Source organism: Humulus lupulus, chromosome 6, assembly GCF_963169125.1.
Source record: "Humulus lupulus chromosome 6, drHumLupu1.1, whole genome shotgun sequence".
NCBI lineage: Eukaryota > Viridiplantae > Streptophyta > Magnoliopsida > Rosales > Cannabaceae > Humulus > Humulus lupulus.
The window spans coordinates 197,517,355-197,543,788 of NC_084798.1; the positions used below are offsets into that span (position 1 = coordinate 197,517,355).

The 26,434-nt window shown below is 35.3% G+C and overlaps 2 protein-coding genes and 1 non-coding gene across 3 annotated transcripts; 2 read left to right on the top strand and 1 right to left on the bottom strand.

Moving 5' to 3' along the window:
* The first annotated feature begins 618 nt into the window (after positions 1–618).
* Positions 619–1,359, top strand: LOC133784385 (AP2/ERF and B3 domain-containing transcription factor At1g50680-like). Its single transcript, XM_062223751.1, has one exon. It carries the CDS (start codon positions 662–664, stop codon positions 1,352–1,354), a length of 693 nt encoding a protein of 230 aa, XP_062079735.1. The 5' UTR covers positions 619–661; the 3' UTR covers positions 1,355–1,359.
* Positions 1,360–10,842: 9,483 nt separating this feature from the next.
* On the bottom strand, positions 10,843–22,724 carry LOC133785832 (uncharacterized). The gene is made up of 6 exons (XM_062225047.1): positions 22,634–22,724; positions 16,526–16,541; positions 15,118–15,292; positions 14,503–15,039; positions 11,755–12,411; positions 10,843–11,628 (listed from the first exon to the last, which is right to left on the bottom strand). Exons 1-6 carry the CDS (start codon positions 22,722–22,724, stop codon positions 10,843–10,845), a joined length of 2,262 nt encoding a protein of 753 aa, XP_062081031.1.
* LOC133787601 (small nucleolar RNA R71) lies at positions 14,684–14,790 on the top strand. Its single transcript, XR_009872611.1, has one exon. It is a non-coding gene; the product is annotated as a small nucleolar RNA R71 (small nucleolar RNA).
* Positions 22,725–26,434: the final 3,710 nt, after the last annotated feature.

A 26,434-nucleotide genomic window follows, 5' to 3' on the forward strand; every position in this document is an offset into this window, starting at 1 on the left:
ACCACGTGGAAAATATATTATGATATATATTATTTCTTTGATAGCACTGCCATTTAAATAGGCACTTGACAAACTATAGACTAATTTGGTATTAAATACCAAATATTCTAGGGTAATTACAATGGTACTAAATCAACCTAAAATCCTCCAAAAAAGGAAAAAAATATATTGTGTACAGATTGGTTTCCCCTTCTTGAGGGATACCAAATTAATTAAAATAATAACAGAAAATAAAAAACAATATTTTCTACAATATTCAACCATTCATTTTTAATTTATGCATAGGTTTTGCCATGGCAATGACATGTCAAGCATTGTTTTAAATGGAGTGGTGAATGAGATCCAGGAAGTAGCTGATTTCAATGGTAGTGTGCATTCGCTCCCTCCAAGCAAGGGTGCAAAGACTGGTTCTAAAACTTTATTGACAAAATATAAAGGAACTGTGAAGTAGCAAAATGGACACTGGGGAGCCCAAATATATATTAATCACCAGCGGATTTGGCTTGGGACTTTCAAGTTGGAGAAGGAAGTTGCCATGGCCTATGACATTGTAGCAATTAGACTTCGGTGCGGGGATACCTACCAGGACTTTCCTTGGACTAAAGCTACTACTGAAGAGTCAAAGTTCCAAAAACATTATAGCACATAAATTTTAATCAATATGATTAGGGATGGCTCCTATCAAGCGGAATTCGAAGACTTTCTGAGGAATACCTGCTTAGAAAATTTAGAAAATGAGGCTAGTCTTGGTGTGGGTAATGTTAACAAAGGTGAAGTGTTGTTCAAGCAGCTGCTTTTCCAAAAGGAGCTCACACCAAGTGATGTAGGCAAGCTAAATAGACTTGTGATCCCCAAGAAATATGCCATTAAGTATTTGCCCCGCATTCCTGAAGAGTCCTTGGAGGAGAAGGAAAGTCACGAGGATGGGATGGTAGATGGCATGGAGATGGAGTTCCATGATCATTCAATGAGGTCATGGAAGTTTCAGTATAGTTACAGGAAGAGCAGCCAGAGCTTTGTATTCACTAGGGGTTGGAGTCAGTTTGTCAAGGAAAAAGGACTTAAGGCAAATGACACCATTGCTTTCTACTTAAGCAAGCGGAGAGATGTTTCAAACAAGAAGGATGCTGAAGTTTTTTCAATGATCGAAGTTGTAGAAGACAATAGCGGATTATTGATTGAGGGTGAGGGTGCAGAACATTCATTTCTTGGGGTGAATTTTGGCAAGGATTGCCATAAACAAGTTGAAGCTGGCGAGGAAGAAGATGGTGAAACAGTCATGGAAGAAGCCAGCAATGAAATTCCCAAGGCTGCCAATTCAGGTTTTAGGCTATTTGGAGTGCAAATCATATGATCTGATTGAGGTTTTTTAGTACTTTCCGGCACATATCTAAGTACACCCTATAAAATGATACAAAATTTCAATTTAGTTAGTTTGGTTGTACTTAACAAGTTGAAAATTTCAATTTTGAGATCATATTTATTTCCTAGTTATCACGGGAAATTCGTTTATCATCTGATATTCCAACTGGTTTTTGTCTATGTTTGGCTTGAAATCTTAAACTAGAATTTTCAGCAGCCAATTATGACATAAAGCTCTCATCTTGATTCAATCGAATCTCAGTAAATAAGTTCATTCTGCATAACCAAACCACCAAAGTATCGGTACTACAATTTAGTTTTAATGAGAAATTTCAATAATTTAATAGTCATCCCACAAAAATAATTTGTAATTACTTTTGTACGTTTATTGATACTAATACTAAAAGGTACCATATAAGAATTACTTCACATATAAGAATTAATACTGTGAGATTTGTCTTTATTGGTGTGTGTGATGCTTAACACCTAAAGTACCCCGTGACAATGTTTCTTTAATAAATATAAATAATAAACTATGTCAATGGCGGGAGGTAGGAGCAATTTTTATTTATTACTTCGATCTCCATTATTATTTCTTATACCGTTTTTGCAATAATCACCCTTAATTGACAATGTGACAGTTTTGGAGATTCCTCATTGGATAACATATTCTCCATCACTATTACATTTGTCATTTTATATAAATTTTTCATAAAATTCCGCATAATTTAAAATGTTAAAATTAAGATTTAAACAGCTTGTTAGATGCGTATTTGTTTCAATATTTGTGCACGCATGCAATAGACTATTTAAATCATAATTCTGACAGATTTAGTATTATTCACATATATATTCCTCAAATAGATTTTATAAAATATATAAAATCAATTTTATTTATGACAAAAAATTATCTAAAAAATTGGTACTTAAGTGCAACTATTAATAAATATTTAGTATTATTGCAGCTAAAATAAAAAAAAAAACTTGATTCTTAAGTGAAACTATTAACAAGTATTTGATATTTTTGTCGCCGAAGAAAAAAATTATCATATAAGTGAAAGTATTTGAAAATATTTGATAATTTTACCATCATTATCTCCCTAGTAAACAAATGTTAATATTTTCTTAAAAAAAGAACCACAACTTTATAGGAAATTTTAAAATTCTTAGCAACTTTTAATTTACTAATATATAATTGGGATGTGACGCTACTTATTCCAACGTGATTGTGTTTAAATATTAACCGGAACAATGTTTGCTCATGTTCCTTGCCATATTTGCTCTATATAGATTGACTGATGGCAAAAATAAAAAAAATTGAAAAAGAAATACAAATTAGTGATTAATGTATATTTTACAAAATTTAGTAATTTAATGAAATATCATGTGGGTTTTTTATTTGACATTATATCATGCGGTTTATTTGAGACAATTGAATAGTTGTACCAAAATGTAAGAGGTTTATATCAGCGTACTTAATTTTTCTGAAAAGTATGATTTATGTTTCTAAATTTTATTTTTGTATTACTTAGGTCCTAAACTTAATAAATGTGTATCACATAAATTATTTCAATTGAAAAATAATTTATAAAATGTGTAGTAGAAAATGATTTATGACTAAATTAATTAATAAAAAACTAATTGATTCATTCACTCTCCCGCTAGATCATAAATTATTTTCCAATGTGCATTTTAAAAATTATTTTCCAACAGAAAAGACTTATATGATACACATTTAGTAAATTTGAAGACTTAAGTGATAGAAAATAAATTTAGAGACTCATGTGACACTTTTAAAAAAAGATTAGGCCTTGCTTGGTAGGGAATTCATATCAACTTTTATGATTTTGAAATTTGTGGACCCACAAGAATACGCGATTGGTAGCTTGTTTTTGGAAACCAAATCCAAAACAATACATGGATTTTGTGTTGTAAAATTGAAAACGATCAAATCACATTTTCTAACTTCTTCCCATAACCCCTGAAAACAAGATCCACTTCTTATCATTCTCTTTGGTCCCCTCTCCTCCACCATTCGTGAAAACACAGACAATCTCTATCTCTTTCTGCTCCTTGCCCTTGACTGTGTGGGTTTGCTGTAAGCTCAACGGTGGCACCGCTCTATCTCATCAGATTCAGTCAATTGACCGCCCCTCCTAATTGCACAGTAGACTCCAACTCTAGATCTTCCTATCTCCCTCTCTTTTGTGTTTGTTGCACCAGCCACATAATGTATCACTAAGCTTTGGGTTTGAAGTTTAAATCTGTTGTGAGAATTCATTTTTTTAAATCTTTATGTAAAATCTTCTCTGAATATATATCTTCTATATAAAAAAAAATGTAGATAATGGAAATTCTTGGTTTTAACGGTTTTTTTTATTTTTTCGTAAACTTTAACGGAATATTCTTATATTTAAATGTAGATTGTAAACATGACTTAAACTTAGATAAAATTAAATAAATAAATAATTAAATAAATTAAAATAAGATATTTTACAATAATAATTATTTAAAAATAATAAAACCATACGTTTTATAACTTAAATAAAATTTAATTAAACGTAAACTTCATGTATTAGAATAATATCATATTAAAAATTTAATATAATATAATCCACTATCAATTAGCGACAAACTTAAATTTAAAATCCACGTATAATATTAATATTATATTAAACATATAATATATAATCTCTTGTTGTCATTGGCAAATTCAAAAATTAGAGCAAACATAAACTTAAAAAAAATTAATTAATTAAAATAAGATATTTTATGATAATTTAAATAATTAAATCATATTTATTTAAAAATAATAAAGGCATATATATATCTTATAAATTTGTGCTATAGTTTATTTTTTATTAAGTGATTGGAGCTCTTTTTCTTCATCAAATTCACCAAAGGATATTGCGAGATATTAGAAACTAAAAATAGTTAATGCATGTATATTACTATCTACACTATGACTTTTTCTATTATTATTTTATTTCTATTATTAATTTCTTTTTTAATATTATTGTAATTTATATACATGTCATGTAGCCAAGTAAATATATGTCTATGTCAATGTTGTGTTTAGATGTCATATATATAGAGAGAGATTATTGATATAAATATTTATATATATTATAGAATTATAATTCATTCTATTATATATGTATATATTAAGAAAAAAACAAAGCATCAATTTTTATTAAAATTATAGACAATATTTACAGCTTTAAAATTAAGAAAACGTGCATTGCACGTTACTTATATCTTGTATAGATATATATATATATATGTGTGTGCGTGTGTGTGTGTGTGTAAAATCTTGGTTTGTATGTCATTGTTGGGGGTTGAAATGGAGGCTCTTGTGTTTAGGTTAAGTCTAATTCTAGGGGCTTTCTTGAGTTTGGTTTATAGTTGTAAGAAAAAGGATTTTAGCCGAAATTTTAGAAGCTATCAAAATTTGACCAAGTTAATAGTTGTATGATATTGAAATAATTGTTGTTGTTGTTAATGATTCAAGCGAAAAGATTACAGTAAAAGCATTAATGAAATATGCACCGCTGTTAACAGAGTTGCAAAAATGCAAAGGTAAAATCAGACAATTCGTATATATATATTTATATATATATATATATGTATGTGCAAAGGGAGGAATCCCATATTACATATTATCAACCGATAGACCATTATACGGTACAATTACTCAATAGTTTGTTTTTAATTTCTAAGCAAGTTTCTTAGATAGAGAGTTGCATTCTTTCGATGCTTATAGCAGTGTGTACTTGCAGACAAGTACACTATCTCAAAACTAACATACTGATTAGCAAATGATGTGTAGACTTGTGCTTATTATATGTTATTACAATTTAATCAATTCTGTCTAGAAATGTACAATTGAGAGAATCATAAGCTTTTCTAATTCACTGGTTTTCTGGTGCTGGCTTCTATTCTTAAAGTTGGGATTTTGTTGTAGTGTATCTCCCATCACATAACATATATATGATATATATATATTTATAAGGCTTAAACTAATGCATTTGATGTAGCTATCACTACAGTCTGTTTGATGTAGATAATGGGTGTTGTTATGTCCATTCGTTAGCTATTTTAGGTTCATTTCCTTATGTGTTTATTATGTGATGTTGTTTTACTGGGTTTTCTATGAGTTATTGTTGTTGGATTTGGATACTTTTTACTAAAGTTTACTTGTAATATATTCTGTTCAACTTTAAAATATTAATGAGAATTTAGAGGATACGACTTTATGATTTTGAAATCTTAAAATTTGTGGGGCCCTTCATAATCAATGATTGGTAGGTTGTTTTTGAAAATTAAACTATAGAATAAATAGCATACAATTAAGAATACTCAACAAATAAGCAAGGCAGATTCACAAAGATTTTAGCTTGACTAATCAAGAAGATTTTAATTTATAATTTTAACTTTTCTTCTCGGTTGATGAAGTTGTTACAGCATATGCCTTGGGTGATTTCATCCCTGGATGCACACATGGAAAATGGATTGCAAAGGTTGTGATGATGTTGTATGCTTATTTTTTTTTTATATTTACACTACCTTTACTGTAATGTACCTAAAGCATTGTAAATTAGCGGTTTACCTAAAACTACTCTAGTTTTTTTTTTAAAGAACATGGTAAACCAAGAACTGTAACATAGTATGGAGTGCTTATATCTCTATTTCTAATTGCTTTACCTGATTTACAATATTTGCAGTGTTCCTCACCTACAAATTGTAATCCAATTACTCGCAAACATGGAAAGCAGTCAGCTTAGTTCCCCCTCCCACGTGCATCGTCCTCGAGCAGTCTCTCGCCATATGTCATACACTTTTTTTTTTCTTGTTTTCATTTTCTGTTAAATAGTTTAGATTATTCCACACCAAGGGAGAAAATTTCCTTTTAGCACCACTGGAAATATTTTTCTTTGAGATATCTTATTTTGACACCTTATTTTTCCTCATCCCATGAACATATTGCAGAAAATCATCCTTCTAAACTGGAGTAAGAAAATCATCAATTTTTGGCAGACGTTTTGCCAAAAATCTGAATTTGTTAGTGACTGAGAATAAGCTCAGTCGTGCAAATATTGGTAATCAATATTGTAAAAGTATTGGCCTTTCATAGTGTGATGAAGTCACATGCCATCTCATTGCTCATAAACTAGTAAATGTAACTCAAATGATGTTCCATATTGTAGATGAATAGTTTTAATTTGTAGTAGTGATGAATCTGTAATGATAAGTGCATAATTAAAATGTAGGTTCGAAGAAGAGGAAAGGTCAGCACTCAAGCTAACTACTCCGCCCGTAATAACTACAATGACAAACGTTAACTCAGACACCACCCCGGCTACACCCTCCACATTGCGACCCTTGGGAGATAACCCTTCTAAAAGAAAGAAGAATGAATGGAATAACTCAGAGGTTGATGGAGTTAAGAAAAAGAAAGGAGAAAAATACTTTTCCATTTATACAGTTTATACCAAGCTCACATATATTCGTCGTAAATGAAAATCAGGTCCCTTTCAGACGACCTGGTTTGATGCAAAACCAGAAACCCTAAAGGGATGCAAACAAGTTCTGCAAATTTCATAGGGATATAGGTCATACCACTGATGAATGCAGACAGTTAAAGGACGAGATCGAAGGTTTAATCTCAAGAGGCTACTTTGGGCAATACGTCCGAAACCAAAATTCGGCCCAGGCTTCACCTGGACAAAACGCAGCTCCGACCCAGCCTACCCAGCAATCTGTGGCCCCACATACGAGGGAGGATAATCGACCTCCCCCAATCGATGGAGAAGATGTAATAACCATCGCAGGGGGGCTACACATTGCAGGGTCGAGTAGGAATGCCCAAAAGAGGTATGTCAAGGAGCTCAAAACAAGGGATGGATCTCCCTATGAGACTGAATCCCGACCTCTGAAACAACAGAGGGTTGAGTCCCAACCCATTACCTTCATCGAAGAAGATGCCTCGCATGTCCAATTTCCTCATAATGACCCTCTGGTCATAACCTTTCAACTCGCAAATAAGAGGGTGCGCCGAGTCCTGATTGATAACGGGAGCTCAGTCAACATCCTCTATAAGGCTACCCTAGAGAAAATGGGATTGTCCGTTCGAGACTTAAAAGCATGTGCGACAACGCTATACAAATTTTCAGGAGAGGGAATTGCTAGTACAGATCTATTGAGCTCCCAGTAACCTTGGGAGACTACCCAGTCTCGATAACCAAGATAATTGAGTTCATTGTTGTGTAAAATTGATACGCAAGTATACGTAATCGACACAAGTAATACAATGATAAATAAAAATCGTTCCCACGGAGATTGATTTACTAATTACCAACAAATTAATTTTTTATTTCTATTTGGTCAACAATAAATTGGTTCCAAAAATATTAAAATAACAAAAGCAACAAACATAAAACAATCCTATGAAAGAAAGCAAATAATGGTAAAACTTCAAAGATAAAGAACTAGGGATTTTAATTTCATCTACTTTTCACTTTATTATTTCACTACTCAGACTTCACAATTCTTCTTCCTAAACTAATAGCGAATTAACAAAAGTGATTCTTACTTTTTTTCAAGAAACAAAGAACTCAATTTACATGTGAATTTTCTACATTCATGTGATAAATTCCAACACATAAAAGGCATTGAACACAATAATCCTAAAACTACACAATTCATATAGGTATTTTCATCCAATATGAAAATTGTGATTATTCAATCATAGCATAATCAATTCTCACTTTTCAGATTTCGAATCAAAATCATAAATCATGCAAATGGTGATCAAGCATTCATAAGAATTAAGAACAGATCAAATAATTTAGAATAGAAGTGAAGAAAGAATAATGAAATCCTCATAGAAAATAACAAAGATCCAAGTGATTACATTAAAAACCCTATAAAATAAAATTAGCTCATGTTCATCATTAAGAAATCCACAAACAAGAAATTAACATAAACTAAAGATAAAAAGAAAAGAAAAGAACTCTATGCCGATCCAAGCTCTTCTCCAAAGTGATCCCAATCCTCTTCTATAGTCTCGGTCTGCAAAAAGTTCCTATTTTCCTCTCCAAAATCGTGATTTAAACCTGATTAGCATTTCTCCTAAACATGAAATGACCAAAACACCCTTCATTAAAAATCTGCATTTTCACATTTCTAGACATATCCTACGGTCGCAGGATAGCATTCCTGCGGTCGCAAGAAGCCCTAGAAATGCCCAACTTTTCTGGAATTGCGGCCGCAGAATCCCATTCCCGCGGTTGCAGAAAGTGCTCAGAAACACTGTTTTCCACCCATTTTTATCCTTTTGTCGGTTTTTTCCATCATGTTTCCACACCTAACTCACCTATGCCCTTCGACACCTGAAAACACACAAAAGCGTAAAATAGAACAAAACAAAACTAAACACCTAATACTCTACCTAAAAACACATAGATAAACGAGTTTTAGACTCGTTTATCAAACTTCCCCAAACTTAACATTTGCTCGCCCTCGAGCAAAGAAAACAAGACTCAAGACAAACTAAACAAATAAATACAGATACTAAACAAATGAATCAAGATAACCACAATTTTCAAGCCTCAAAATTAATGAATGACAAGCATATATAATTCTCGAAAAATAACTGACAAGTAATCCAGATTTTCAATCCAACCACTTCTTCAACTTACCCTAACCCATTGATCATTTTTGTCAACTCAACCATGAACAATAAATAACACACATTTAAAATATTTTACACACGCCAAATTCTTGCCATCAATCCATCAAATCCCATATTTCCATATGCTTGCTAACTTATTATTCTCCACTAATATAAATCAATGCATGTTCAAGAATCAAAATGTCTTTTAAAGCTTGTATTGAGAGGCTTAGGTAACGGTAGATAAGATGTCTTTTTGGCTCAAATATACCATAAGCATATAATCCAAACAAACCAAACCTAATATCCACATTATAATCCAAAAAACCCCGAATTTCCCTTTATTTTCCAAGATTGAGAAAAATTCACACTAGATATATCTTGTTTTTCTTTCTTTTTTATTTAACTACACTTCCCCAAACTTATGTTTTTCAATGTGAACAAACATAAGAAGTGTATTTATTTTCAATCTCAATTTTTTTTGCATTTTATCTCAATCTTTTCTTTTATTTTTCTATTGTCACAACCAAATCACAAAATAACACCCATTTTAGGCTCAAAAAGGGCAACTAGGGATAAATTAATCAAGGTTGACTTGAAAGGCTCAAACGTTCCAAAAAAAATCGCCTAAATCATTTTCCTAACACATGCATTGTCTATGATTTCGCTTCAAATAGTAAGCAAGCAAGTTCTAGAATTATTCATACATTCTTTCCACATTCAAAATTCAGCAAGTGTACATACATTTAAATGCAAGAATTTACCAATCATGATCAAATATTCAGTTTTACAATGAATTAAAGTAACCCAAAGAAGTGGTCAAACCAAGCACATAGATTTTTTTTACAATCAAATATATATCTCGAATTATATTACAAGTCATTCACGTATTCTCATTGGCTAATCATTGTTATCTTGGTTCGACAGACTCTCTAGATACCCTAACACGCAACACAATTAACAAACAAAACCAAACACAATTTAACAAAACACCAAGCTAAATAGAAACTTGATTCAACTAACCTGACACAAATAACTAAAATAAAACCACCTTCCCCAAACCTAACAAAAACATTGTCCCTAATGTTTAAATAAAAGCTAAGGAAAGGAAACTTACCTGACTCGACTCACGATGAAGGACCTGCCTCGTCATCCCCCTCAGGTGTAGGATACCCAAAGTTAGGTAGTTGTGGATATGGTGGAAATCCACTAGTGTCAATGCCAAAATGAGTGGTGAAGGCTTGGTTGTAGGCATATTGGTCCTGCGCCACATTGACACTCCATAAGTGGTGCTGCTGGAATTAAGACACCAAAGTGTCCGTCCTTTGGTTTATGTTCTGGGCTTTTTTTTTATTTTTTTAAAAAAAACGTGATCTTGTGGCTGCAGGACACCTTTCCTGTGGTCGCAGGATTTAACCCTTAGGCAATTTTTCAACGGCATCGCGTGCGGTCGTAAGATACCTGATGCGGTCGTACAAAGCTGACCAATAGGCCTAGACCACTGGAGTTGCGGCCGCAGGAAGTGATTCCTGCGGTCGCAGGTCTGCTGCACAAACCACAATTTCTTTCTTTCTTATTTTTTTTCATCATTTTTCAATTTTTTTTTCACGTATTTCACGATTCTAGAATCAACAATATTTACCGGAAAATTAAAATTAAACAAAAACTAACTAAAAAAATAAAAATTGTCTCAACTAAAATAGCTTAAAAACTTAACGAACTTAAAGAATTTTAAATGAACTTAGGATGCCTCCCAATGGCGCTTTATTTAACGTCTCTAGCTGGACGCTCATGTCCTTCATTAAACTTCAACTCTGGTCAAGTCCACCTCGCTCATCCTTTAGAGCCATAGTGTCATAAGCAAAAACTCGTCTTTTGATGTTGTTAATCGTCGGAGCCTTCCACCGCTCGTGTAGCCTTCGAGCCTTCCCACTATAGTACCGCTTCAAACAATGATGAACTGCTCGACTACCAATTTTAGCATTGGTTTTTCTCTTGGTGGTTTCCAAATTACTACCACCACTACATACCACATCCACTCTACAACAAGTTGGAATATCAGTTACTGCAAAAACATTAAATGTTACCTCTTCGTTTTGCACTCGTAGCTTCAACTCCCCATTTTGTACATCAATTAGTGCTCTCCTTGTGGCTAAGAATGGTCTTCCCAAAATAATGGGAATGTTTGCTTCTTCCTCCATATCTAGAATAATAAAATCAACAGGGCAGATAAATTTACCAACCTTAACTAAGACATCTTCAATTACTCCACGAGGTTGCTTAATAGAGCAGTCTGCCATTTGTAAGGACATAGTAGTCGGGCGAGCTTCTCCCAATTTCAGCTTCTGAAAAATAGATAAGGGCATTAAATTTACACTAGCCCCTAAATCACATAAGGCCTTGGTCATAACAGTATCTCCTATTGAGCAAGGAATCATGAAACTACACAGATCTTTAAGCTTGGGAGGTAGTTTCTTCTGTAAAATAGCACTGCACTCCTCAGTAAACGCCACTGTCTCATAATCCTCCAACTTCTTTTTCTTTGACAAGATTTCCTTCTTAAACTTCACATAGCTTGGCATTTGTTCAAGTGCCTCAGCAAAGGGTATGTTAATGTGAAGTTTTCGAAAAATGTCTAGAAACTTCAAAAACTGCTTGTCAAGTGTCTTCTTTTGAAGTCGCTGGGGATATGGAATCTTGATGTGGTGCTCATAGCTCACAGGTGACCGGTTCTTTTTAAGATTTTCAATAACCTCTTCGTCTACCTTACCCTCATTCTCAACTTCAACTATTGGTGCAGGTATAGACCTATTGACTGACTCTTCCAACTTCGCCCCACTCCCCAAAGAGATTGCATTGCACTGCTCTTTAGGATTCACCTCTGTATTACTTGGCAAATTTCCTTGAGGCCTACTTTGTAATATATTTGTCAACTGACCAACTTGCATCTCAAGATTCCTTATGGATGAGCAAGTTTCTGTCATTAATTGAGATTGAGAGTTGGTCAGAGTTAACAGTGCAGCTTGTAACTCATTTGTCTTCTCTTGAAAAACAGGTAGTACCGGTGGTTGTAACGACGCCTGAGGTGGAGCTTGAAGCATAAGCTGCTGAATTTGTTGAGGACCTAGATTATTTCTCCATGAAAAATTAGGCTGATTTCTCCACCCTTGGTTGAACGAGTTGGAGAATGGATATTTAGCTTGCCTATTGAAATTTTCCATCATATTCACTTGTTCCATGGGAATGGAATTGTTCATCTCAACTACCATGCACTGCTCATATGGGTGAGAACCACCACAATTATGACATGCCGCTTGGATTTGCATGACTTGAGTGGCCATAGAATTTTTTTGCAGTTGCTTGGTCAATGATGCAACCTGAGCAGTGTGTACCGTTCCATAATGTTTACTAAGCTAGCTAGATAGTAGTAGTAGCTAGTATTAGTTTATAGTATGTTAGATTCCGTGGATTTTGGTTCAAGCTGGGACTTAGTTGGAAACTCATAGTAATAGTTATGGATTTTATAAGTTTAGCCTATAGTTTAGAAATATTAATTATAACATAAGGTTTGATTAATATAAATGATTATAGAGATGTCATTTATTATAACCTAAGGTTTAGATAGAACCATTAAGAGCATGACACTTGTCATATGCGTGTTTATTAAGGATTTAAGTATTTTGATGAATAGTTTAATTAAAAGAAAGATCTAGAAGCTCTAGAACCTTCCAGAAACTGTTAGGATTGTATTATGACTCAATCAAAGCTATTTACTCAATTCAAAATATGTTGAAAAAGTACAAATACGTGTTTGATATATCAACGTATGCCGATATATCGCAGCTATAGGGGCCGATATATCGCCTACGGAAGATACGGAAAACATGTTGACTTTGCATGAACATTCGAGCGGGGCTCGAGAAAATGGTCTAGGAAATATATCGCCCCTGATGCTTTATTTTTGAATATTGAGGATTTTTAAATTTAAAAATAGCCTTAACCACTTGGACCTGCCTTTGAACGATTTTGACCGAGTTCTGGGCGTCTGTTGAATGAAAATTCAAATCTTTTTCATTTTATAATCATTTATTTATTCAAATTAAAAGGGGTTAGTTTCACTCCTTGAACTCTATAAATAGGACCAAGTGCTCAGCCATTTTCTTCATTCTTCAAGCAGTCTTCAAAGCCTCCAAGTTGCTAGTGTTACTATAGAGAGAAACACTTGGGTTTTTGGGTTAAAAGCTTTATCATTCTAAGCTTCTCTAAACACTTGGGAAGTGAGATATAGTGGGATTTCGGTATCGAGGTTTAGATCAATTCATAAGATCATTCAAGATATTCTTATCCTTAAGTTCAGTCTTTATGGTTCTTTAGTTTTCTTTATTTTCTTTCTTTTCAGATCCTAACTCTTGGTTATGATTCTTGGTTAGGTGTTTAAGTTTCTTGGAAACTTAAGGTTCTTCTTGGTAAGTTTCTTCTTGGATGGTTTAGTTTTCTTTTCATCTCTTTTCTTTAGAAACTCACCATTCTTACTGTTGGTTTTTAGGAGTGTTCCAATCCCGTTCTTGTTCTCAAATATCTCGGATTTTTGTAAGGAAAATAGGATAGATTTTATGTGTTTATATGTTTATGCTATGATATATGTATATAAATATGTCTTGTAGTCATTTGGGGCTTATAGTTGCTTAGATAGAAAACCCCAATATTTTTATGTTGCTTGGGGCTTATAGTTGCTTAGATAGCAAACCCCAAGAATTTTTTTTTTATCATTTTCATGGTTTAGAGTTATGATTTTCCTTACCTCGATTAGTAGACAGAGGACCTAGATGGGTTATCATAAACTACCATGTGATCTAACCTACCTCGATTAGTAGACAGAGGACCTAGATGGTTTATCACATGCCATGTTAATGAGTTAATGGCCATTAATATTGTAGTCTTATATGATATACGTTTTTATAGTCATATGTTTTATAGTCTTATGTTTATGATATAGTCTTATGTTTATGATTTATGTGTTAGTAGAGTTTCCTTGCTGGGCATTAGGCTCATTCATTTATTTTTAGCTTGATGCGGGGAAATGATTTATGGAAGGTGGAAAGATTCACGGCAGCCTGGCTTGTGTGTTGAGGATGAATGGATTGAATGGACTGCGTGTCGATCGAGGATGACGCTATATTTAGTCTTTTGAATTATGTTTTGATGTAATTACGCATTTAGTTCTTTAAACAATTAAAGTTTATGGTTTATGTTTTTATGTATTAAACAATGGGTACCCATACCGTATTTTATATTTCATATTTTACGTTGTATTTTGCACAATATTTACTTTGGGGTTTTAAATAAAGTTATGTTATTTCTTATGTATGTTTCCTAAAATAGTAGCCATGCCTAGTAGTTTTAATGGTCCATGGTCTTAGAAATAGTTGGGTCATTACACAGTGAGAGCGGTAATAGCATCCAACTACCTTCTTAATTCTATCCCATTCACTAGGCCACTGATAGTTATTCATGGAAATTTCTTCAAGCAATTCACAGGCCTCATTAGCACTCTTGCTCATAAAAGCACCACCTACTGCAGCGTCAATAATGGTGCAAGTCATCCCACACAAATCGTTGTAAAAATTATGGACTAGCATCCATTTTTCAATCCCATGATGAGGACACTTCCTCAAAAGCTCCTTAAACCTCTCCCATGCATCATAAAGAGACTCTCCATAAAATTGAGAGAAGTTATTAATTTCCCCTCTTAACTTTGTAGCCTTGGATGGAGGGAAAAATTTAGCAAGAAATTTCAGAGCTAATGCCTCCCATGTAGCAATTGAATTGGCTTGAATAGAGTTCAACCAACTTTTAGCTCTATCCCGCAGTGAGAACGGGAAAAATCTCAGTCTAATAGCATCGTCGATGACCCCATTATATTTAAAAGTTCCACACACCTCCAGGAAATTGGCTATGTGTGTATTGGGATCCTCAGTAGGGAGTCCACCAAACTGGACAGTAGACTGGACCGTTTGCAGAATTGCCGGCTTAATTTCAAAATTATTGGCTGCAACTGTCGGCGGTTAGATGCATGATTGTACTCCAGTAACAGCAGGGAGTACATAGTCTCTGGGTGTGCAAAATGCTGGCTCAACAGTGTCCCCATTCAACACATTGCCCTGATGTTGGGCCGTCTCTGCTAACCGTTTCTGCTTTCTGTTCTGTCTGCAAGTCCTCTCAATTTCATTATTAATGGGCAAAAGATTGTCAGTCCCTCTATGTCGCATATACCAATTGGCAAAGATTCTCAAACAAAACAGTTAGAGACAATTAACAAAGAAACACCAAATTAGAATAAAAATTAATTGTATTGATATTAATAAAAATCAATCCCCAACAACGGCGCCAAAAACTTGTTGTGTAAAATTGATACGCAAGTATACGTAATCGACACAAGTAATACAATGATAAATAAAGATCGTTCCCATGGAGATTGATTTACTAATTACCAACAAATTAATTTTCTATTTCTATTTGGTCAACAATAAATTGGTACCAAAAATATTAAAATAACAAAAGCAATAAACATAAAATAATACTATGAAAGAAAGCAAATAATTGTAAAACTTCAAAGATAAAGAACTAGGTATTTTAATTTCATCAACTTTTCACTTTATTATTTCGCTAATCAGACTTCACAATTCTTCTTCCTAAACTAATAGTGGATTAACACAAACTATTCTTACTCTTTTTTCAAGAAACAAAGAACTCAATTTACATGTGAATGTTCTACATTCTTGTGATAAATTCCAACACATAAAAGGCATTGAACACAATAATCCTAAAACTACACAATTCATATAGGTATTTTCATCCAATATGAAAATTGTGATTATTCAATCATAGCATAATCAATTCTCACTTTTCAGATTTCGAATCAAAATCATAAATCATGCAAATGGTGATCAAGCATTCATAAGAATTAAGAACAGATCAAATAATTTAGAATAGAAGTGAAGAAAGAATAATGAAATCCTCATAGAAAATAACAAAGATCCAAGTGATTACATTAAAAACCCTATAAAATAAAATTAGCTCATGTTCATCATTAAGAAATCCACAAACAAGAAATTAACATAAACTAAAGATAAAAAGAAAAGAAAAGAACTCTATGCCGATCCAAGCTCTTCTCCAAAGTGATCCCAATCCTCTTCTATAGTCTCGGTCTGCAAAAAGTTCCTATTTTCCTCTCCAAAATCGTGATTTAAACCTGATTAGCATTTCTCCTAAACATGAAATGACCAAAATACCCTTCATTAAAAATCTGCATTTTCACATTTCTAGACATATCCTACGGTCGCAGGAATGCCCTAGAAATGCCCAACTTTTCTGGAATTGCGGCCGCAGAATCCCATTCTCGCGGTTGTAGAAAGTGCTCAGAAACAATGTTTTCCACCCATTTTTATCCTTTTGTTGGTTTTTTCCACCATGTTTCCACACCTAACTCACCTATGCCCTCCGATACCTGAAAACACACAAAAACAAGCGTAAAATAGAACAAAACAAAACTAAACACCTAATACTCAACCTAAAAACACATAGATAAACGAGTCTAAAACTTGTTTATCATTCATCGTGGTTGACATCCCTTCGGCCTACAATGTACTACTCGAGAGACCAGCCCTGATTGGGCTGGGGGCAGTTACATCTATTAGGCACCTGGCCATAAAATTTCCAACACCTAGTGGCATTGGGACATTGAAAGAAGATCAATTGGCCACCTGAGAATGCTATAGCATCTCGATAAAGGGTAAGGGCCAAACTAGTGCGCAAGCACTGGTTATTATTGAGGAGATAAGTGAAGCAATATACGAGGTCGAAGAAGAGATCGACCCGAGAATAGATGAGGACATGGTCGTTCTCAGACCAATTGAAGACCTTGAACACATCCAGTTCGAAGAGAAAGACCCCACCAAGGTGGTGTAGATCGGGAAGAACCTCCCAAAGGACGCGAGATAGCAATTAATCCGCTTCCTGGGGGAAATCAGGATGTATTCGCATGGTTGCATTCATATATGATTGGGATCAACCCAAATATTATAAGCCATGTGTTGAACATCAACAAAAACTTCCATCCAAAGCAACAGGAAAGAAGGCTCCTCAATGACGAGAGGAAAAAAGCCTGGAAAGAAGAGGTCGAAAGACTAAAAGACTTGAAATGAAGTGCTCATTTGGAGTATCTTCGAGAAAGTTTCTCAGATTTATAGTAAACGTTCGGGGCATAGAGGCAAACTCGAATAAGATAAAGGTTTTAATTGACATGCCTTCACCTCGAAAGCATAAAGATGTCCAAAGTTTAATTGGGCAAATGACAACTTTAAGTAGGTTCATGTCAAAATCTACAAAATAGATGCGTTCCATTATTTAATCTTTTGAGAAGGGGCAAAAAGTTCGAATGGTCAAATGAGTGCGAGCTCGCTTTTCAATCTCTTAAAAAAAACATCTTGTTGAACTACCTATCTTATCCAAACCAATCATAAGGGAAATATTGTACTTATACCTCGCTACGACCGAGCATGAAATAAGTGCGGTACTTGTTCGGGAGGATAAGAAGGTACAAAAACTTGTTTATTATTTCAGCAAAAGGTTACTGGGGGCAAAGTCGAAGTATCTGTTGATGGAAAATCTAGCCTCGTGCCTAATACATGCATCTCGAAAACTTCGACCCTACTTCCAAGCACATCCCATACATGTGCTGACTGATCAATCATTGAGGCAAGTATTGTCGAAACCCGAAACGTCCGAGAGACTATTGAAATGGACGGTTGAACTTGGGTAGCTTGAGATCATGTATCACCTAAGAACGACAATAAAAGGATAGGCCTTGGTGGATTTCATAGTCGAGTGCACTGGAATCTCCAACGAGGAAGTCGTAACCCCAGCCCGCGAGCTATGGAGACTTTACGTTGATGGTTCTTTTAACGAGAACGGGTCGGGGTGGGAATTATCCTAATTACCACATCAGGAAATAGGTTTCACTCAACCTTGAGGTTTGGCTTTGAGGCCTCAAATAACTAGGCTAAATATGAGGCAATATTAGTAGGACTTCGAATAGCTTCCGAGCTAAAAGAGAAAGCCATTCACTGCTATAGTCACTCCCAATTGGTTGTCACTAGGTCCTGGGGGAATACTAGGCTCGGGGAACTAGGATGGCATCATACTTGGAAAAATTCAAAGCAGCAGTCAGACAATTCGAATTGTACGCGATTGACCAAGTTCCGCGAGAGTAGAATTCAAATGCAGATGCTCTAGCTCAACTCGCAACAACCAAGGAAGCTGATAAACTTAATGTAGTACCAGTCGAATTCCTACCAACATCGAGCATAGCTGAGCCTGATGAAGGCGACGTCGATATAATAGACTCACAACCTATCTGAATGGCGCCCATAATCGACTACCTCTAAACTAGAAGCCTCCTAGCAGACCAGAATGAGGCCATAAAACAGATGTACAAGATACACCATCTTGGAGGGGAGATTGTATAGAAGAGGATATCCATGCCATTATTAAGGTGTGTAACTCCATCGGAGGCTAGAAAAATTCTAAGAGAAATCCATGAAGGATTTTGTTGAGATCACACCGGGGGCATAGTCTATCAAAAAAGGTGATTAGGCAAAGATACTTTTGGCCTACAATAAAAGAAAAATCATTCGAGTATGTCAAACATTGTGATAAATGTCAGCGATTCGCTTCAATCCCGCGAGCCCCACCAACTGAGCTCCCCATGGTCATTCGCGATATGGGAAATCGACCTCATAGGATCACTGCCAACAGGAACACGGGGGTTAGATACGCCGTAGTTGATGTTGATTACTTCACTAAATGGACCGAGGTCGAACCTCTAGCCACAATTGTTGGTTTTTATTGATCAAATCAAATATTATACACAACGGAACAACAATCAAATTGTCAGATTAATCCCATAAGATTTCTAGATCTACTTCTTCACACTCATATATATATATATATTGAATCAAGGACAAGAATAGAAAAATTACCTCAGGTCCTTCCTTGTTGCTATCTTTTCGTATGGCTGAATCCTTGAGATCTCACACCAAGATCTTCCAAAATGTTTACAGGCACACAAAGAACGAGTGTGGGCTCGCTATACAAATAATAGGCAATAACTATTTATCAGATGTTCTCAACACATGAGATCTGATAAAGTTTGGACCTAGGTTTTCTGAAGAACAATGACCTTTGTTTTTGTCACTGTTCTCTTTTCTCTGAGAGAATCCTAGATATTTTCTATCCTTGAAAAATTACGTTATGTGAAAACTGATATCCAATATTTAATAATATCCAATATATTAAATTATTTGTTATTTTAAATAAATTCAAAATAACTGATCAGTTATCAGATTTTTGTTTAAATAATAATATTTTAATCATATTAAAATATCTCATTATTTATTTAATATTTAAATAACTAAAATTGTGGAATCAAGAGACTAAGTCCATCTCTTATGCGTGTAGCACAGTGCCTGTGCACTGTGCCACGCGTGTACCACATGCCTGTGCATGCATGTGATTTTTCCCAATTTTTATTATTATTTAAATACCAAAAATCCCAAAAATAAATTAATTCAAAATTTATTATATTTTTGTTAAATCAAATAATTAATTAATTACACATAATTAAAAAATAATTATGTTTGATACATAGAAAAATATTTTACTTATCACATAAGTCATTTTTGCCCATTTTTTGTATTTGCCTTTGACAGTGTTTGTTTGAGCCATTTCGGGGACCATGGACCTATAATATTAAGCTCCAATAATTGAAACTAAATAATTAAACTCTTTAATTATAATAGTTAATTTATTAATTCTGATATTACTCCACTATAAATTCAGAATTGCACTCTTTATGTTATAGATATACTTTTACAGAAATCTTTTTCTTAAGTCGTCCATTGATATAACCATCTTACAATAGTTCAACCCTCTAATTAATTAGTTCATAAATTAGAATGGGAGAATTACCATTTAACCTTTCTAATTTACTTCTTATTCCTTAAGTATAATTAACTAGTGAATAATTCACTAGTGAATAATTTACTTCTTATTTCTAATTCACTAGTGAATAATTAATCTACAATCTAATTATAGATTTGAGCTCAAAATCATTCAGTTCCAGAATTAACCCTTAAGGAACTAATATACGATCCGTTAGGAAAGATTAGATTCCGTATTGTTGATACATGTTCCCAGGCATCCATGATATTAAATCTCCAAAACAAAAGTCATTAGCCTCATTCTTTGAAGAGACCTTAACGAATGAATCAAAAGATTTAATAAACATGAACAGGAGTTCATGAACACTCAGGATTTAGGTTGATCTATAAATGATCATCATTTATGATATGAATTACAAGTTTTTATTGTTAAATGATTTTTGGATAAAGACTTTAATTCATATCGGTCCATGTCATATATAATCATATTATATAAAGCACCTTTACCGAGATGTCTTACCACATCAATAATCCGAATCTAGATTATTTGTATCATTATGATACTCAGTAAACTGTACTTACAACTCCAATTAAAGAATTCCATAACTTTAATTTGTCGTTGTTCACTATTTTTATTCATTCATGTGATCTTAATTTTCTCGTACTAATACAGGATCACATCCATAATAATGAATATGGAATTTTTCTGATATTTACAAAACTATTCAAACAATAATTTAACAATCTAAATATGACAATAATAATAACCATTGTATTTATTTATTCACAGAAAAAACAAATGTCTTTACATGCTTTTAGGACACACTCCTAAACAACAATTACCTCGAAGAAGGTCTTGGAATTTGTGGAATTTTTTTTTTGCAGATATAGGGTACCAAGGAAAATAGTGTTAGACAATGGAACCTAGTTCAATAGCGAGTTGTTTACATAGTTATGCGAAAAGAATGGGATACTCAAAAGTTTTTCCTCAGTAGCTCATCTGCAAGCAAATGGCCAGGTTGAAGCCGCAAACAAGACCCTAAAAAGCTCCATTAAGAAAAGGCTCGAAGAAGCTAAAGGAAAATGGCCAGAAGAATTACCACAAGTCCTATGGGCTTATTAAACAACAACTCGAACTTCAACAGGACATACCCCTTTCTCCCTGGCTTACAACTGCGAAGTTATGTTGCCCATTGAGGTCAAAATTCCAATGATTATATGCAAAGCATATAACAAGACCACAACCCAGACTTAGCTCGAGGAAACCCTAGACCTAATTGAAGAAAAACGAGAAGAATCCCAACTTAAAAATGTTGCATACCGGCAAAGGGCTACAAGATACTTCAATAAGAAGGTTCGAGACAGACACTTTGGATTAGGAGATTTGGTGCTTGGACGTGTATTTTTGACCACACAAGATCCCTCTGCGGGGGTGCTCGGACCTAATTGGGAGGGACCTTACCAAATTGAATCCATTATTCGACCCAGTGCTTATAAACTAGTGAGATTGAATGGAGAATTTGTTCTGCGAGCTTGGAATGGTGAACATCTACGACCTCATTACTAGTAATATAAGAATGATGTTTATTTAGTTGTAACCAAGCTTGTATTTTATTTTTGATTTTCATTAATAAGGTATTTTTCCTTATTCCGCTTGTATTTTTATTGTTATATCTTTTGCAAACTCTCGAAATTCAATAACCTAAGATTTTACAATCATAGGAGATTGAAGGGGCATAAGTGATATACAATTATACCATAGGCTAAAAAATATAGCATCAATAAAAATAATATTACAGTGGATGGATTATCAACCAAACACGAATTAAACAACTTTGGAAGAAACAAGCAAACACTAATCGACACAATTAAAAGTTGGAATTCTAGATAAACCAATGAAATTCATAAGTTGAGACAGGGCTGGATTTTTTTGCCAAAAGTTTCGACCTCGCAACCTTGAGACCATACTTGGGGAAGAGGAAAATTTACTATACTTAAGCAAGAAATAACTAGACAAACAAGATTACACACCAATAAGCATTTTTATAACGAGGTCGAAATTGTGAAATCGAATGAACTATGTATGAACATATAGATGTTCGAACTTAAGCACATCAGTATTTGTATAAATAAACAAATACACAACAAAAGTTATATGTAGATAATGTGCGCAAATATTTCGAGAAAGATATTTAAGCATAAAACTACTAGTAAAATATACGAACCAAATGAGATAGTAAAATAGCTCGAGCTTGAGCTATGATATAAATTGTCTCGACCTAAAAGGCCTTAATTAAAAGTATATTACAAAAAAAAAAATATATATATATAAGGGACAAAACCCTTGTAAAGCATATATATTATTTCTGGCTGGCAGGAGCATATTTGGCCTCTTCACCTTTCTCCTCCTCACCACCTGCCTTCAAGGTGGTACCCGTGGCCACCTCTTCTTTAGCCAACTAAGCCTTCCATTTAATCAGAGACTCCTCTTCCTTGTCCATTAGGAATGAGGTGTCGATCTTGGGATTAAGCATTCACATTCTGTACATAGCTCGGTCAGTGGCCCACTCTTTCTTGGCTATGAACTCCTCGAGCATACATTTCTTCTCGTCCTCAAGGATTTCATAGGCGGCGCTCTTCACCTCTTTAAGACGCTCTATCTTAGCCTTGGCAGCATCGAAGTCGGCCATCTTGGTGTCAAGTTCTGCCTTTAGGCGACTGGTTTTAGCCTCGGAGGAGACAAGCTTGTCCTGGGAGGCTTTGAGGACATCCTCGACCTTGGCCTGGGCCTCCCCGGCATATTGAAGTGAATTTTTGGCCTTGGACTAGGCTCCCTTGGCCTCTTTCAAATTGTCCTCAGCCTAGATTCGAGCTTGATGGGCATCGTTGACCAGTTTCTCGTCGGTCGTGACCTTCGAGGAGAGGAGGGAGTACTGGCGCATAAGCCCGAGGAGAGCCTGAAGGGAAAAACAATAATAGTTAGAGAATGTAAAAATAACTGAGATTAAAGAGTTGAAAAAATAGAGCTAACTTACAGAAACCCTTAGCTCCAGAGACTGGTCAAAGAGAGTTGTGGTGTTGTCTCCCCTCAATAACCTCCACACATTGTTGTCAAGGTTGCTGCATGACTAGCCCGTCTACGACAACAAGTCAGAGCACAGATCAGCTTCTAAGGCCCCAACCTCATTTGCCAAAGTGTACTCCGACATGTGGCATGGCGTAAAACTTGTGAACCACAGTGGGAGTTGGGACACCCACTGGCTTTGATGCCTTATGCTCCATAATTTTTTTTTACTGGGGGGAGGAGGAGGAGTCTTGGACATTGGCTCGCTGGGAGTAGCCTTCGAGGTCGCTAGAGGAGGGTCCTCAATAGCCCTTGTGACCTTAGAAGGAGGAGCATCCTTCTTCAAAGTTATGCAGCCACGCTTGTTGCCTTGGGCCTTGGGGGGAATCCCAAGGATATTGTCGAGATCTGAGTCCATATCACCTAAAAAAAAGATTCATTATGTTTGGAAAAAAGAAAATATATATAATACAAACATTGAAACTACTAAGTAAAAGGAATCTAACTAGAGGACTCCTTTTGTAATGACCCAAATTTCCTAATAAGGCTTAGGGCCTTGATTAAGGGGTCAGGATGGAAAATTTTAGAATGATGTGATTATATGATATTTATGTGTATCATTATGTGATTATGTGAGTTATATCACAGTATGACTTGATATACATGTTTAGGTATATTAAATATGTATGTGGACCCATATCAGGGGAAATTTTGTGAATTTTAACTATTTTACCCTGGAGCGTTTTTGGGACCCTGAACATTAGGATTTGCTTGAGGTTACTTAAGCTTGAAGTAACCTGTTAAAATTATAAAAGAACGTTCAAAACGTTATCTCTCCCTCCCGTTCCCTTTTCGACATTCATTCACATTTTCGAAGGAAACTCGAGTTTTAGGACTTGGATTCAAGCAAGGATCGAGGCATAGAGATTCTAGGAAAGATTAGAAGCTTATTAGCTGAAGGATTTAGTTGGGAAACGACTTAATCGGAGGTAATCCAAGTTTTAAGTTCTAAGCTTTTAAAGTTTTTGAGCTTTGATTGGATTTTATGTTTTGATGAGTTTTTGGATGGATTGTGTAACGCCCTACTTCCTTATAGCTGTTACTAAGTGAGTTTAAAATGTGCTTTTAACTCGCTAATCGAGGTTTTAAGTCAAAAGTGTAATTAAACCATAAACAGAGTCATATACTTTGAAAATAATTCCATTTACTGAAAATCATAAAGCGTTTAACATCTGGGATCCAAAAAAAAACTGTTTAGAAATATTTACAACTCAAAAGTATAATCAGAGTCGGCTAAACGACAAAATATAGGTTCAAGACAATCATCTCCCAAATAAATACCCTTGGTCGTGGCAGCCAGGCAGGCCAAACATGTACGCGCCGCTTCACGCTCTCCGTACTCATGGTTGGTCAACTTTCCCCTTGCCCTTACCTGCACTGCACCACAGAGCACCTGTGAGCCGAAGCCCTGCAAGAAAACCCGCACAAGCAGATAACATATGCATATCAAAAATTTACCATATAAACTGGCCATCAATAGGCTAAACACATACGACCATGCTGTCCCAGGCGCTTTACCAGGCCCTGGGTTCGCGGTCCACACCGTAAGGATATCCTAGGTATCCTTTAGGGTTACGTCCTGGCAACTCGCACTCCGCGTGCTAAACACTGCTCCCGGCCCCTTGTCACACTCGACCTTGCACTACACGTGCCTAACACCATTCTCGTCCCCTTGCCATTCCCGGCCTTGCCGACCTCGGCCTGCGCCGTTCCCGACTTTTGCCGAACATTCACACATGTGCATACATAGTATAATAAAGCAAATACCAAACATGAATAAACTCAAACAAAGGGCTATGCCCTGCAACACAATCATATAGGGCCCTGCCCTGCATACAAGCTCTATGGGAACATCAGTTTTCTTACCTGTGTCTCGAGCTTCCCAAGCACCGCGATCACGAGCACAGTCCTCTAACCCGAGCCTTAAAGAAATCCTAGTGACAACACATGAACCATAATCAACCATAACGTTCTAATCGATTAATAGTTTCGAGTCATAATTCTAACCTCCAAGACCTTGGTTTCTACCAAACTGGGTAGTAGGAACCTTCCCGAGCCTTAGTGTTCAAGTTTCCGAGCTAAAAACCCTCATTTTTCCAAAAATCCACATTTGGGCCGCAGCTCAGCCTCCCTTAAGCGCCGTGGCGCGCCCCTAGACAGAGACAAAATTACCTCACATTTGCCAGGCTAGGGCCGCGGTGCCTGGGAAAATCCCTCGAAGGCCACTAGCCTAAAAACGCAAGTAGGCCGCGGTGCGAGCCCGAAACCCAGAATTCCCATGCAAAATTTTTGAGCTAACTCCCCTGAAATCATTCGAAACACACCCCCAACAACATAATTGAATCCCATAATCACCCTAATACACTTTAGGCAGCACATAAACCTAAAGAAACCAGCCATAATCCTACTCTAACTCAAGTCCAATTGTCTAAGCATTCACCCCTCAAACTTCAGCAAAACAAAGGAAAATTAAACAGAATTCAAGCTTAGATCCTTACCTCAAGAACAATTCGACTCTCAACTATCTTTAACCTTGCTCGTTGCTTTGATTTCCACAATTTGCAGCCTTAAATCCAAAGCTTTCCCCTCAAAATTCCCTTGGCAAGTTTGAGAGAAAACAAGAAAAAGAGAAGAGAAAGAGTTTGAGTCGGTTCCTCCAAAAACTCTGAACATATCCTTAGTTTATCCTATTTAACTTAGTCTCTAAGGTTACCTCAAAGGCTCGGGGTACCGAAAACGTCCCTGAGGGAAAAATCATTTTTCCCTAATATTCCCTCCTAAACATTCTAACCTCAAATATATCTCCAAATATTTATTTCCGTAACCTGATAACCCCATAAAACATCTAATACCCGAATTACCCCTCAACTCGCCCTGAGTCGGATTCTCAACCTCCGTTGTGACTTTCTGGCTGACAGTTCCCAAGGACTGTCTCGGATCGTGCTACACAGATATATCACAAGTATATCGCATTTACCACATTTATCACATTTATGCCCTCAACGGGCTAAAATTACAAACATGCCCCTAATAACCAGACGGGGCTAACATGCATATTTAATTCATCTAAACATGCATTTCTAATCACATACTCATAAAATTCACATATAATAATAATAAATCACTTATTGCCCTCCAGGCACACTAATCAAGGCCCTAAGCCTTATTAGCAAATTTTGGGGTGCTACAGATTGATACTTAGGTTTTATTGGTTTTGGGAAATTAGGATGTTTGGGAACTTTGATTTTGGGATTTGGATATGTCCCAAAAGTCAAC

Coding starts and splice junctions, on each gene's coding strand:
- LOC133784385 (XM_062223751.1), top strand. CDS start 662: ATGATTAGGGATGGCTCCTATCAAGCGGAATTCGAAGACTTTCTGAGG.
- LOC133785832 (XM_062225047.1), bottom strand. CDS start 22,724: ATGGCCGACTTCGATGCTGCCAAGGCTAAGATAGAGCGTCTTAAAGAG. Junction 15,040..15,117: donor TACTCCCTGCTGTTACTGGA/GTACAATCATGC, acceptor CAAACGGTCCAG/TCTACTGTCCAGTTTGGTGG. Junction 12,412..14,502: donor AATGGGATAGAATTAAGAAG/GTAGTTGGATGC, acceptor CACACTGCTCAG/GTTGCATCATTGACCAAGCA.